Raw genomic sequence first — 15,779 nt, 5'->3', positions numbered from 1 at the left:
ATTCCGCCAAACAACAAAAAAGTACAAAAGTCAGTTGGAAGATAACCTTAAGTTGTAAAGCATATTTGGCTGTTGGTTAGGTTTGGGCAACTAAAAAGTCCTATTTAAGATAAGGGAAAAATGGAGTCACAGTTCTAAGAAGCCTTTATGACACTACTCTTGAGAAGTAAAAATATGCACAACAAATACCCTAAAGTGTACTAAGTATTTAAACGAGCAAACTGATGCTGATGTTTTCTATGAATGGCACACTAAACTTCACCTTCTTATTGCAGAAAATTCATTCTGCTTGGAGAGACACTCAGGCCCAAAAGGGCAGTTCAGCTACCAGGTAAGAATAATTTTTGATTGGACTACTAATATACAGATTAATATACTAATGTACCACTAATATACAGAAAAACAGCACTGGGTTTTGATTCACGAATCATTCACTGCATCTACAGTTAGAGTACTGTGCAGGTCTTGAGACATGTCTCATTTCTTTATATTTTGCTAGAAAAATGGAAGCTATGTGCAGCAATTTAGTGAAGCATGTGTAAACTGCAGTATATTAAGCCAAAACAAAGTATTCTTGTCATGTCTTTAAGTAGTCTTCAGGAATAGTTCTCCAGGCTTCTTGAAGGACATTCAAAGCTCTTCTTTGGCTGTTTCTGCCTTTTGTTCTGTTCCCTGTCAACATGATCCCACACTGCTTCAATAATGTTGAGCTCCGGGCTCTGGGGAGGCCGATCCATGACTGATAGAGCTCCACTGTGTGTTTTCTGTCCACGTATGCTTTTACTGCATTGGCAGTGTGTTTGGGATTATTCACATGCTTGAAAATAAAGCTGTTGTTAATCAGATGTTTTCCAGATGGTATTGCATGGTGGATCAAAATCTGATGGTACTTTTCTGTGTTCATAATTCATCAATTTTGCCAAGTTCTCCAATAATAGTGAGTAGACACTGTTGTGTCACACTGACGACATTTGGACCAAAAAATGTCCAATTTGGATTCATCACTCCATTAGACCTGTTCCGACTGATTTTCAGTGCAGTTCTTGAGCAATTGTGCATACCTCAGCTTTTTCTCCCTGTTTCGTTTCTTTGAGAATGGCTTCTTGAAAGCCAATGTCCAAAGAAAAACTTTGACTGACCTTCAGACCACAAGAAGACCACTTTTAAAAATTACAAAAAGCCTGGCTTATTTAAATCAAAATGCAAATAAATAGGGGGTGGCTGCAGACTTTTCTAAACATTTCTTCTATGTTCACCAACTCCTATAATGTGTTTAGAGGAATACTCATCACTTTGCAGTGGGACATTTGACAGGAAGAAATATCTGTTTGGTTTCATATAAATGTGGAATTTATCCAGTCTGTGACATTTCAGTGCAGAAAGAACTGCTCTCAGTTTCTCTTCTCAGGCTTCCTGAGCTGAAGTGATCACTTTCAGTCAAACTAGAACCTTTTTTTTCTAACTTTATCTTTTGCTATTGAAGCTCAGGTTTGGGTGAATAGATTCTCCTCAGACTCCAGTCGTCAACTACACCCTTATTTACAAAACGTGTCTGAAGCTACTGTGGATTTACAGTGGGTGGAGAGGGTATCAGTTTATCCGTAAGCTGCTGCTGACAAAGAACACTTGTCTGCTGCATACATGATCAGTAATCCTCAGCATTCACTCCTTTTGTTGATGTGCTGCCTGGTATGCAAGGTGGGATATAAACACCTTTAAGAAAAAAGGGAAATTCAAACTCATCTTTCAGCATAATTTTCACTCAGAGGTGTAAGCCAAAGTGATGCTCAAATTCTTTCTTTCTGGTGTTACAATATGCACTTTTTTCTTTTGTTGTATTGGATTTTTCCACATTTACTCTTTTATTTATCCCATCAAACTGTATATATTAAATGGAAAAAGAAACAAAACATCCTACATTTTTAAAATTAACGTGTTAGATATCTAATAATACCATATTCTTCTAAACATGTTTAGATATTTTAGCCTGTTATGTGAATAATGTTCCTTAAAACTGTCAATCCCTAAAAATATATCTGCAAATATAAAAAGCATGCAATGCAATCTAACAGCATATGCATCAGAGCTCTTTTTAAGCTCAGTGATGAGCTGCAGGATGCTGGTTTTTGATACGTGAAAAATGGGAAGAACAGGTTTTGGAGGGTCCGAGTCATATAAAAGCTTTAAGATTTGGTTCCCTGGAAACATTTCAGTGGTTATTGTAATTATTCACTGCCCCTAACTGTGGACTAGCTCCCTTGTAATCCAAGCTCTGTGTTTGGTTTTCACACTCGTGGTTCGGGTGTCGTGAACTGTAATAGACTCACTCAAACCACACCTGTGAACCTCAAAGTCATCAGTAATATTACTCAAATGCACCAGGTGAACAGGTTCTTCTGAACTTTGTATCCATGTAACCTGATGTAAACCTGCCCCAGGGTCTCGTCCCAGTCAGATATGCCAGAAACACCTCACCCAAGAGGGTTGAATTTTGCACAAGTTGCTCCATATAAGATCTGATGAATTGTTTAACCAGCTGAGAACTTTAGAATATTTAATTAAGAAATATTGTGAATACTTTCCCAGTGATCAGCCCTTTAAGTACAAAATCTATATGATGTTTTCCTGCATAATTTCATAAGTACAGGAGAAATCCATATGAAATTATGAAGGCAATTTGTGACACTTGGAGTGGGTGTAAATCTAAAGATAAAATCTGTTTTTTCCATATCTCCATATATAGTTTCATCAGCACAACTGCAGCAGTTTAATGTCTGTGAAGCGTTTGATCCCCTCTTTTACTTGTTTTCTCATAATTCAGTGGAGAAAACTTCAGAAGGTGTGTTTTGGTTAAACTTTCAAGGCTCATATCACCATGTGGGAGAGGTGTCTGCTCATAACAAGACAGGGGGGAGACCGTTCATGATTATTAATTTAGAAAATGAGCTGTTTTAGGCATTTATCTAGCTATCCAAATAAAAATAGGAGAATAAACTGTATTAAACTCTATTTTTTTAAAATATTGTTGCAGACTTGTTTTTTTGCTCAGACATGTGGTTCAAACATCCTGATAAACCTCATATTGTTGCCCAGTTTCTTCCCTGAACTGACTTAAAAGGAGGCAGCACATATTTTAACATTCCTGAGATGTGAACTGAAAATGTCTGAATCATCGTGTTGGAGATGAAATGAATTGATGTATTTTTAAGCCACGTGATGTTTGATATTCCTCAGGTGCTTATGATGAGGTTTGTCTTTATTTTGACCTCTAGAGTGAAGTCGGAGAGTCGGAGTTATGAGCCCGACCACAGCCCACAGCTGGTCGAGGGCCCCTCCCCAGGGCTCCCTGACCAAAGGACAAATCCCGCTGCCATTCCCGCCCACACCACACTGTCCTCCGGCCCTCGCAGCCTCAGCCCCAGCCCTGGTTCCAAGCACCCAGCCCAGCCGCCACAAACCCAGAGCCTCCTGCCGCCACCCAGGCCCCATTTAGGCCTAGAAACCACATCCTCCTCCCAGGAATTCCTCGCTGGCGCCCAGGCAGATCCGGCTGGAGTCCAGCCTCTGTCCAGCTCTGCCTCTGACACCCAGCACCATGCTGCCACCTCCACTGCCGCTGCTGATCAGGTCTCCTCTGCTGGCCCCGCCTCGGCCAGCTCCCCTCGCCTCAGAGAGAGGTCCTGTGCAGACGAGAGCAAAGCAGCTGAAGGACATGAGGTGAAGGAACAGCCGGCTTCACCTTCTCCTTCCTCATCCCCTCTCTCCTCCTCTTCCACCTCTTGCGCGGCCCCTCTGCCTCTTCCCGGGCTTGATGGAGCACGGTCCCCCTCGCCACAGTTTGCGCCACCGAGGCTGACTGACAAACCGCCCGCCGCGTCTGTGCAGAATGACTCAATGCTCAGGTAAGCAGCTTAACCTCTCTGCCTCCTTGTTACGTAAAGTTCCTCCTTCCCTGTTCCCAGAGGAAGATGCTTTGAGGAGCAGCTTTAGGTAAACATGTCCAGGAGGGAACGTGAGATTGAAAACACGACAACAGCGCACAAACAAAAGATAAATAATGACCGAAGCGGTGACGTAGCCGGTCTACCAGCAGCTGTGGATGCAAAAAAGTGCTCACAGAATCAGACCGGAGGCTGTAATTTTCTCAATGCCACATGAAAACTCTGACCTTTGATTTCCACTCAAGTTCAGCGAGCGATTCTTCCTCCAGTTAGAAACTCGCTTTATATAAATCTCTCCCTCATGTTTCAGCCTCTTTTAATCAGTTGAAGTTTAATATTATTTGTTGTCATCCATCTTATCTAGAAAATTTACCTTGTAATGACAAATGTGATCATGTTGTTGCAAATTGTGTGTATCCCCCACATCATTTGTTCTTTTTAAATGATGCTGTTAAAGATCAGTCTTAGGATTAACACCAGAAACTGCTCTGAGAGCTGTAATTATTGAACTACATGTCCCATAATAATTGTAGGACTGAGGATGCACTTTTAAAACAGGAACCTGGAAATAGTGGGAAAAAAAACAATTATTATGCATATTATTCAGCAGAGGTTTGATCAAACCTTTTGCCATTTTTCTTTTACAGCTGGTCTTTGTCTGAATAGATATTTCCAGATTGTCTTTGTACTTCTTTGTTTTTAGCTTTGCAGGCGATCAATCTGAATCAGAATACTTTATTAATCCTTAAAGGAAATTATGTGGCTACAGTCGCTCCAAGACAACAACATTAACAGACTGAACTAAATTAAATAATACAATATATTACAAAGTTTACAAAATATAAGAAATAGCTCTAATATACATACAAATAGCTCAGTTATAAATATCCAGAATATCACAGAGATCCTGTGTCATTCAGTGGTGAATTATGGGTAATCTCAGTCATGTACTGAGCGTGAGCATGTGACTGGCCAGCATGTCATGGAGGGGTTGAGAGGTATTGTCCTTATCTTGGACAACATCCGCCTCTCCGACACCATCTTAAGGGAACCGAGCTCCATCCCCACATTACTGGCCTTGCATCTGCGACCCTCAACCTGCTGCCACAACATGCAGCAGCATAGAGGATGGCACTGATCACAACAGACTCATAAACAGACTCACAGTTTCTTGTTATAAAGCACTGCGCCCCCTCATTTCTTTATATTTTGCTTCCAAACAGCCAGACTTTCCTGTTATTTTTCAAAGTGGTTTTGATGCTATAGTCGAGCATTCACTGCAGACCAAAACCACCACCAGGCCACCAGGAAATCAGACTCTGAGGCCTGGGATGGAATCAAATTTCTGGCCTGAAATATTGCTTCAGTCTACCCTGGAGCCATGTCTTCTCACATGGAAGATTTGTAACATCAGATTTCTTTTTAGTCTTTGAGAATAAAAGTCAAACTAATTTAAAGGTGCCAGAGAGGAAACCAAACAAAAAGGTAGAGTCAGTAAACAATTTAGAATTTGGTAGTAAAATGCCTGGAAAGTTAAACATAAAAGTGTAATAAAGGATCCGGTAATTGGAAGTGGGGGGGCCACACAGGGGAAATAGATACAAGGACTGTATGTGAAAGACGGAAGTAGCCACACAAACCCTTTTGTCTGTACAGGCCTTGAGCTCAGCCCTTTACCATTTGACTGTCACCAGCTAACGACTGAGCGTGCTCTATTTTATCACAACAGTAATAATGATTTACAAAATAAAGTCTGTGTCTATATTACCTGAAACCAGGAACTGAGCCCAAAAAGTCTCCAGTAAAGTGTTTAGTGACATCAGAGGCACACAGACTGCGATACAACCAGAATACTTTTTGCAACCAGAGGAGTCGCCACCTGCTGGCTGTTAGAAAACATGCAGTTTTAAGGCCCTTCCAGACTGACCTGATCTGTGCATGTAAATTTGGTTACTGGCCACTTGGGCACAGGTTCAAGAGGAGGAACAGAGCAAAGGGATGAAGTAAAAGTGACAGGGATGATAAAGAAAACTACATACCACACTGTGTCACACTAGACTCTCTAAATAAAGGTCGTGACAGTCAATTTTAATAATTACAGGTACTCTAATGTTAATATTAAGACTGGTGGGTGAATGATGTGGGGGATTTAGTGCTTAAAACATTATCAAACTAAAAATTTAAAAAAGGATGCAGAGACTTAAATTTTCCTGCATTGATCCTATTGTGATTCTTTTTCAGGTCAGAAAGCGAATCAAAGCGCCCCGCAGTGATGGACGTTAGCGGTCAGGTGAGGAAAGTCCCAGTGAGGATCATTCATGCTGAGAGCAGCACAGGACGCGAGGGTCGAGCCTACCTGCCTCAGAACAGCGGGTCCTGCAGCCTGTCCGAGCTGCCACCACGCATCCCTTCCCTGGGCGCAGCAGAGCGCTTGTCCTCATCTCGGTTCAGCACCTACAACCGCCAGACGGCACAGGAGTCAGCCCCCAAGCCCAGTTCACCTGGGCCCCAACATTCAGAGGAGGACGCCAAGAGAGAGGAGCTGGTGAGGGACATTATGGGTAAAGACAAGTCTCTGGTGGACATACTGGACCAGAGTGGCAGGAAGACCACCATGGACCTGATGGAGGGGCTCTTCCCACCAGAGGAGGAGATCCTGGAGGGGGCCCAGCAGCGCAGGAAGGCCTCAGCTGGATCCAGACTGCTCACATCATCCCCCAGGAGCACAGACAGGTGGGACACTGCAGCAGGAAACCTTTCTATTCAAAATGTGCATTTTGTGATTGGAGTAACAGTAAGTGGATCTAGAAAGGCTGATTTTACACACAAAGATAACAGCTGTTTCAACAAGCTTATTGAGGAGATTAAACAATGTGTTTCAGACAGAGGATAACCTGAGTCCAACTTTTAGATAAATTACAATTATTTCTAACTGTAATCATGCAAAGCTACCCTAGTAGAGTCCAGGTATAAAAGTGAACTGCTGGAGAATGAAGCGTCCACTGCAAGGCTGATTTTCCATTTGCCAGACTAGCCTGCCCTCTGGTGGACAAGTGTTGGAATTTCGATTCATCCACTTTCCTCGAAATCATAATAATAATAACTTTATTATTACAGCACTCTTCAAAACAGAGTTACAAAGAGCTTCATAGTTAAAATAAAAGCTGCACATTGTAGATAAGTGTACATGTTAAAACATACAGACACATGCATACATACAGAATTCTATCGTCTGATAACGATATAAATCACAAAAATGTAACATTTTCTGTAAATTCTGTGAATCTCGGGCAGCTCGACTTGCGGGAAGTGTTTCCAGCTGCGCGTATGTAGCTGGAGTCCAGTGTTTTAACCGATGCATGAAACTATACATTTTTAGACCTAAGTTGTAACGGCCGCCGTTTCCTTTGTATTTATTACACGGCGTGCTGCAGGGAAAAGCCTGTTCTAACGTTTAAGTCTAAGGTTTATTGTTTAGCACCTGGCGGCTCTTTTTTACTTCTCATCCGTAAATAATCTGCTCTTTCACGTGATTCAGTTTATTTTGAAAAGTCTCAACAGGATCTTGAGCTTTATTGTGAAAGGTTTATGTGGAACATAAACAAGCGGACACGCGATGGTTTTACAGTCGTGGTTGCTAACAACAACGTATAAAGACAGGTGCTTGTCCATCCGTAGTGTGGTTATATAAAATATAAGAGAAACAGAGAGCATTAAGAAATTAATATAGCCACTACAGTGACCATCAAAACAAAAAAATATTGCCGTAAACAGTTTATTTTGCGACACCACGAAACAAACGATAGCATAAAATGAAATGGTAGACGTTTTTATATCGTCATCCGATATATATCATTATATCGAACAGCCCTATACATGCATGGTTTCAAACTATAACAACAAATGAAGGAGAACAGATTAAGAAAACACTAACCTATAAAAATGAGTTTTTAGCATTCACTTAAAACAAATAACCAACAGTCAGCCAACATAATTGAAGGATGTTGTACAAAATCACATTTAGTAGACAAAAACATATTTGTCTTGGCTATTGCTGGCTACTTTTTAATGCTACTTGTGGCAAAAGGCCTTTCCTATACTAATAAAATGCAGTTATGGTCAGGAGTTTCTATCCACTCATCATGGGCGTGAATGTCCTGGTAATTTGGTGCTTTAAAGGATTTCTTTGAACTGTTCCTTTCAGGGATGGACTCATTGTACAGCACATATCTTTAATGACTTTAAAAACAACAACTCAACAAAAAATACATTAAAGCTCAAACATAAACCTACACTTCCAATCATTTTTGGTAAAATGTCCCTTAACAAGTTGTCCCTGGATCAAATGCTTTAGGTAGCCATCAGTAAGGTTCTGGTATAATTCTGGCTGATATTCGGTCATTCTTCTTGTCAGAGTTTGTAGAGTTAATTTAAATTGGTTTATTTCCCAGCACAGATCAAGCTTTTAAGTGGAGTCCAGAAATTGGTTTGGGGTCGGGGCTTTATGAAGGCTGTTCCAGAAGCTTAATGTTAGCCTGCTTTATCCATCCAAAACCAGTTTTGATGTGTTTGGGATCATTGTCCTGTTGGAACAACTGTGTCCAAGGTTCAACCATCTAGCTGTTGATCTGAGATAAAGTCGAATAATGTGGAGGTAGTCCTCCACGTCCTTCATTATTCCATCCACTCTGTGCAACGCACCACTGGCACCAACACAGCACCAGAGCATGATGCTACCACCACCATGCTTGTCAGCTGGTACAGTGCTCTTAGGTTTGAAAGCCTCAGCTTTATTCCTCCAAACATACCTTTTGTATTTGTGGACGAACAGCTCAAACTTTGTCTTGTTTGACTATAAAACATTTCTCTAGAAGACATTTGGGTTGGGAAGATTTCATTAGAGCTTAAAGGTGTTAATTTGTCAGATTTCTTGGTCAGCACCCTCTTGAATCTTGAATCTCAATCCATGACGATGTAAAACTGGCTGTATTGTGGACAGTAATGCTGGTGTTCATGGTAGGATTGAGCCTTGGGGGTTTCTGGGTTGTTCCTGAATATCCTAACTGATTTCCTCTCATCTGAGGATGACAGCTCGTGTCTTTATCCACACTTTTGCAAAGTTGTGACATATCTAAATAAATTTTACTTACGTTCAATTGTTTGAACTGATGATTGCTTGAACATACCGAATGTCTTTATATTTTGGTGTCATCACCAGAAGAGTTCCAGTTGAGGACTTCGAAGATTTTGGGTGCAGACATGCAATGTCAGTAAAAGTTGCGTCAGAGTATTTGTGTTTGTCCATGTGCATTTCAGAAGGGAGGAGGAGGAAGTGTCTGTGTCAGCAGCCGCCTCGCTAGTCCCCAGCTCCTCCTACTATAACACGTCAGCTCCTAAAGCTGAGCTCCTCATCAAGATGAAGGACATGCAGGAGCAGCTGGAGGAGCAAGACTCAGAGGATGAGCTGGATGTGGATCTGGTCAATAAAAAGGTAAAATATGCCCACTTTATGTTTTATTATGCATGCCATTCTGCTATCCTAAAGTAGTAAATGGATTGTTTTTATGTGTCTACTTCATCAACTTCAGCAAGAGCTGATCTCCAGCCTTGCGAAGAAGCTGGAGGTGCTGCGGGAGGCAAGGCAAAGCCTGCAGGAGGATGTGGAGGACAATGAGGCTCTGGGCCGTGAGGTGGAGGCCATCGTGCAGCGCGTCTGTCAGCCCAACCAGCTCGACAAGTTCCGCATGTTCGTGGGAGACCTGGACAAGGTGGTGAGCCTGCTGCTGTCACTGTCGGGCCGGCTTGCCCGGGTGGAGAACGCCCTCAACAGCCTGGAGGATGAAGCACCGCCAGAGGAGAAGGTAACCCCAGCCACTGTCCACCAAATCGACTGCTTCCCTCAGCTTTATGGAAGTTTACACTAAGTTTTAGGACATTGTTTAGCTCTTAATTTTATAGTTTTGTTTATGTGTATTTCACAGCATATTTATTGTTTGTAGTTTACAAATATGAACACGTCTGAAAAAGATGAAAAGCTTTGAGCTAATCTATTTAATCGTCCCTCCTGAAGCCCAGTGACAGAACAGCAGCTGCAATAACAACAGTAAAACAATCTTTACCTTCTGTTTATGTTCATAAAAATGCTAATTGAATTCACATAACATACAAAACACTGTATTTGTCCATTGATGCCAAACGTGTAGTTTAATAATGTATAAACATTTTAGTTCACAGTACTGTGCAAAAGTCTTGAGCCACCCCACATTTCTTTACATTTTGTTTCCAGGGATCCAGACTTTCTCTGAAGGGTTTAGAAGGCTCTTCTGGATATTGGCTTCACTCATTTTTACTTAGTCCTTTAATTTAGTCCTTGTACCTGACCACGGACGTAAAAAAAAACTAAAACAAAAACAAAGAAAAAACAGAACAAAAGGCAGAAACATCCTAAGCTTTGAATGTCCTTCAAGAAGCCTGGAGAACTATTCCTGAAGACTACTTAAGACTACTCAAAGAAATGAAAAGAAAGTAGACTGTGCTGAAGAATAAAGGTGGTCACACCAAATATTGACTTTCAAGCTCTTAGTATTGCACAAAAACTCTGTTTTTGCGTTATCTGCTGTATTTACATGTATGTTTGCACATGTTTCAATAAATCACTGCATATATTTCCTATTTTTCTAACAAATGTAAAGAAATTGCACAGTACTGTACCTCTCTGCTGTTATGAAATGAGCTCTCTGCAGTAAAAAACAAATGCAAAAGAATAATTATATGACATTATTGTTGTTGGCAGCTTAAATCATAACTGGAATTAATTTCAGGTAATGAATCTACAGTGCAGCAGATATGGCACATATTTCCCTCAGGAGCTGGCTTTAACTGTGTTTGTCTCTACCAACTTACCTCTAGGACTCTAAATGAAGAATAATCTAGCTTAATGAATGCTGGATTGTGTGAATACGTAACCGCTTCCTAAGAAGTTTTCTGTTTTACTGTTTTTGCTACACTAAGCAGGTTTAATGTGGTTACATGATCCATAGATGATGTTCTAGATTAATAACTCATATCTGTCGTCCATCAGCAAACCCTGACTGAGAAGCGAAAGCTGCTGATGCGGCAGCACGAAGACGCCAAGGAGCTGAAGGAGAATCTGGACCGTCGGGAACGACTGGTGTCCAGCATCATGGAGGCCCACCTGGACATGGAGAGCCTGGACGACTACAGGCACTTCGTGAAGATGAAGTCTGCACTCATCATCGAGCAACGCAAGCTGGAAGATAAGATCAAGCTGGGCGAGGAGCAGCTGAAGTGCCTGTTGGACAGTCTGCCACTAGAGCAGAGGCCACTGCTCTGAATCAGTCAAGAGGATGAACCATGTAGCATTTTTATATGAACATCTTTGAATTGCGTGTGAGTTTATGACCTCAGCCTAGATTTGATGCTGGTGGAGTTGCTGTTGTTTGTTAAAACCAAACTGAGGAGCCTCAGAAACCAAATCAGACACCAGGATTAGTCAGTTACACCTTAAACAGCTTAGAGTGGACCACCACTGATTGTGATTCTTGGACTCTCCTAGAGTAGCTTCACATGACTCACAGGTTAAAATTGTTCCTTTTTTTCCTTTTTTCTGGGCCCTGGTGCAGCACGACAACAGCTGTTTTACCTTCTATATGTCTGACTGGTTGCCCCTCGTAAACAGTGGGTGGGACTTCTCCACGACATCATTTAAAGCAAAGACTAGAAAAAAAACTGTCCAAAACCGAGTGTTTGGATCTTTTGGGCCACAGGGATGGCCATACGTAGTATGAACATAAACATAGAGCACATATAACGGGTCCACTTTAAAACTGTGGGGTGTTTTTGATGGTCAGTTTTTACTCAGAAGGATTCGACAACAACACAAATGTGTTGTCATTTGATTAGTGGAACCATGCCAGGCATGTTTGTCTTGGACATACAGGGCGGCAAGATACCTCTCTGCTTTGGTCTATTTTTCACATTATTTTGCTGCTTAACAGACGTAATTAAAGTCAGTAATAGATAAAACCATTATTGCATGCAGGTGCTGTATCAGAACTCCCCTTTTGGCAAAATGGGCTCAGAGTGTCAGAACATTACTCATTACCCAAGCAGAGGCTGACAAATACATATGAAACCAGAAACCATAGACTGTATATAAAAGACGATGGACCACAACGTCACCATTTGGTTAGCGAATTTTGCTTATGAAGCCTTAGCTTGAGATTTTTTGGTGTCTTTGTGCTTCAAAAGCAGACGTGTTGACAGAGGGTTGGACTTGACAGAGAAATCAAAGACACTAAACACCCATTGGCTAATGACTCATGATTGACAAGTTGTTAGCCAATGGTATACTCATACTAAACTCATGTGGCTACAGAGAGGAAGAGGAGTGCACTCAATAGCTGGGCCCAAGTTACAGAGACATAGTTGCAGAATTTAACATGAATTTGTATGATTTCTCTCAGTTTTTCCCCAGCCCTCCCTTTTTTTCTGTCTTTATATTAAACCCACACTTCTTTCTATTAAAATAGGAGCCCCAGTGGCCCACAAAATGGTGACCGCAAGCATGTCTTGTTCTGATCGTCATTGGTGTCAGTAGACCCAGAGTGAAATACTGATATCTTGGAATATATTTATCAAGCTGCACAGAAAACTTTGCGGCTTCATGTGAATAGGTCTTTGGCGATTGATCTGATTGGTTGCCATGTGTGTCACATTTCATTCAAAAAGACTTGAAAACAGTAACTGAATAATTAAGTGTTTACTTTGGTCACAAAGATCTCTTTACTATTAGCCCCCTTTGCAACTGGAAGTCCTTTTAAACTAAAGGTATCGCCCCCTGGTGCCCTTTATTTAAAAAAATATGCAGGTTTAAGGTACTGCAGTGACGGCTTCCTGTTCCAACCTTTATATACAGTCTATGCAAGGAACTCAAAGTACAGCTTTTTGTGGAAGAGCTGCGCCCCCTGTCTGTTTTGTGGAATAAAGCAAACCAGCACAAAGTGAACCAACTCTATGATTTTATCACACTATTTAAACACCTATTAGCCAAGGTCAATATATTTATCAAGTAATATTACAGTAAGGGTGAGTTTTAATACATACATATTTCTACACTGAGTGTTAAATGCTGATAGTGCTGCTCGCTGTGTGAAGCCTTTTTAAGCTATGAAACTGAGCCTTTATCTAGACCCTTGTGAAGTTTAATACATAGAACCGCCACCACACGTGAATTATGATATTTTCCTGATTCCCCGTATGAAAGCTGCGTTTCTTTTGCACCTCATAAAACCAAAGCTCATAAAACCGAATTACGCTGTTACTTTGCTCACCCTGCAGTGTTTCCAGTCCCCTCTAATGTTCTTTTTATTTAACTTGCTGAAAGTGGCTGGGTCACGTATGTTTTATGTTTTTAAGGTAATATTTCGTAGTAATTTATTGTAAAGCTTTGTCTGGAAATGTATGTAAAGAAACACTTAACTGCTCAGCAAACATTTCAACTTGGATTACCCAGTGAAAATCATTTCTAAAAAAAAAAAAGAAAGAAGGCAAGTTGTTTAATTTTTTTTTCATGACATACTTTTTTGTTGTCTAATAAGATTAGAAAGAACACGTTTGAATCCAAAATGGTAAAAAGAGTTACGATCTGTTGAGGAAAATATTCTTCTATTACAAACTGTTGCTTTCCAGATGTTATTTTTACATGTGATGCACATCTCATTTTAGAGTGAAGCTATTTTATTTATGCCAGAATAAAGGGTGAATTTGATAAAAATGAACTATCTTCTCATCCTAATGTTCCTCCTGCTTGTTTTCGATACAGCAGTGCGTAAATAGTGACTGATTTTCTGCTCTCTCGAGTAAAAGGACCGAGACACTGCTGGTGTTTCTGTGGAGGCCGATGTAAGAAGTAAACATGTGAAGATGTGCCTGCGGTAGCCTCGTGTACAGCCCACACTTCATGTTCGCTATTTGCAGATGGCCTCCTTAACGCCTCTCTCAAATTTTAATATCAGACAAAGATAACCAGAATAAATGAAAAATGCAGTTTTTAAATGATCATTTCATTTATTAAAGGGAAAAAAGCCTAACCTACTTGTGTGGAAAAAGTAAGTGTGTCATAAACCTCATAACTGGTTGTGCCAGTGTTTGTGATCCCTGTCAATAAATCTTTGTCATCACTGCAGAGGAATTTTGGACCTGTCCTCTTCACTCACGTCGGAGGTTTTTCCATCTGAACGGCCTTTTTAACACCATACCAAAGCATCTTAATATGATTTAAGTCCAGAGTTTGACTCGGTCACTTCCAAAACCTTCAGGTCTTGAACTGATGGTCAGACATCCTCCTTCAGAGCAGAATTCATGGTTCCATCAGTTACAGCAAATCGTCCTGAAGCAGCAAAGCAGCCCCATCACACTACCACCACCATGTTTCACTGTTGCTGTGATGTTCTTTGTTTGAAACGCTGTTGGTTTTATGTCAGATGTAACAGAACTTAATTGTTCCAGAAAGTTCAGTTTTGTCTCGTCAGTCCACAGAATATGTTCACGTGGATCATCAAGATGTTTTTGGTAAATGTGAGACGAGCCTTTGTGATCTTTTTAGTCAGCAGTGGTTTTCTCCTTGAACTCTCCCATGGACGCCATTTTTGTCCAGTCTCTGTCCTATTGTTGAATGTGTGACACAAGTGAGGCCTGCAGTTCTTTCAATGTTGTTCTGGTTCTTATGTGACCTCCTTGAGTAATTTTGGAAGGTCGGTCACTGCTAGGAAGGTTCACCACTGTTCCAAGTCTTCTCCATGTGTGGATAATGTTTCTCACTGTTTTTCACTGGAGACCCAAAACCTTAGAAATGGCTTTGTAACCTGTTCCACAGTGATAGATGTCACTGACTTTGTTTCTTTAAATTGTGGTTGGTGGGTCAGACAGGTTCTGTTTAAGTGATTTCTAACTTAAGGAGGTCTGCCAGTAATCAGGCCTGAGTGTGTTTAGTGAGACGGAACTCAGTTTTGGTTAATCACAATTAAATTCACGATTTTCCCACAGGGACAGATAGGTTTAAATACATTTTTTCCCTTAAGAAATGAAAACATCATTTGAAAGCTGCATTTTGTGTTTACTCTGGGTACCTTTGTTTAATATTACATTTGTCTGATGATCTGAAACATGTATTGTGACAAATATGCACAAAAAACAGGAGGAAATCAGAAATGAGGAATGGGAAATACTTTTTCACAGCACAGTATGTTAAGAATGGTTGTTTGGCCTTTCCTATGTAAAGATCTGAACACTCATCACATATGTGCACAAATATGAACATAATCATTACATTTAAGCACTTAGAAGATCGATGGGCATGAAAATAGGGAAAAATAACTGGATTTAACTATTACTGTAGCAATCAATTGACAATTACGCCTTGTACTTAAACATAACTTAAACTGAACTTGTTTGGTGGCACTAGAAGAAAGGCATGTTTTATCATCGGCTGTGTGCATGAGTAATGATGTCTGCACACTCCTGCGTACAGGAAAAAAACAAGTGACTCACTTAAAGCAGCATTTTGGGCTCCTGTTACAGGTATTAAAGCAGCATCTGATAGCTGTGTCAGATTACCTGTGAATAAAAAGATTAGTAAGACACTGATAATATTTAAATAACAAAGATATTTGGTTTTGACCTTTTGAAACCATCACATGTTGTTTCTGTTTGTTTTGGTTGGGCTGAGGTAAAGCAGAGGTGAAGAGAACTTTGTCATTCAGAAACCATAACCAGCCAAAACAAAAGAAGGTGTCTTTATCTGTTGTTTACTCAGTG

At 40.6% G+C, this 15,779-nt stretch overlaps 1 protein-coding gene across 13 annotated transcripts in view; it reads left to right on the top strand.

Annotated features, from left to right (window-relative positions):
• The window catches only part of shroom2b (shroom family member 2b), a 39,725-nt gene extending 23,964 nt beyond the window's left edge, over nucleotides 1-15,761 (top strand). For all 13 annotated transcript variants that reach the window (XM_085150751.1, XM_085150752.1, XM_085150754.1 and 10 more), the window contains 6 exons: nucleotides 276-331; nucleotides 3,273-3,902; nucleotides 6,183-6,674; nucleotides 9,258-9,432; nucleotides 9,530-9,802; nucleotides 11,023-15,761. In XM_085150751.1, coding sequence (XP_085006877.1) covers nucleotides 276-331; nucleotides 3,273-3,902; nucleotides 6,183-6,674; nucleotides 9,258-9,432; nucleotides 9,530-9,802; nucleotides 11,023-11,295 — 1,899 coding nt within the window. In that variant the 3' untranslated portion in view covers nucleotides 11,296-15,761. The remainder of the gene's footprint in view (nucleotides 1-275; nucleotides 332-3,272; nucleotides 3,903-6,182; nucleotides 6,675-9,257; nucleotides 9,433-9,529; nucleotides 9,803-11,022) is intronic.
• Nucleotides 15,762-15,779: the final 18 nt, after the last annotated feature.

The sequence above is a fragment of the Neolamprologus multifasciatus genome, chromosome 23 (assembly GCF_963576455.1).
Source record: "Neolamprologus multifasciatus chromosome 23, fNeoMul1.2, whole genome shotgun sequence".
NCBI classification, from domain to species: Eukaryota; Metazoa; Chordata; class Actinopteri; order Cichliformes; family Cichlidae; genus Neolamprologus; species Neolamprologus multifasciatus.
This window is presented reverse-complemented; position numbering and strand designations above follow the sequence as displayed.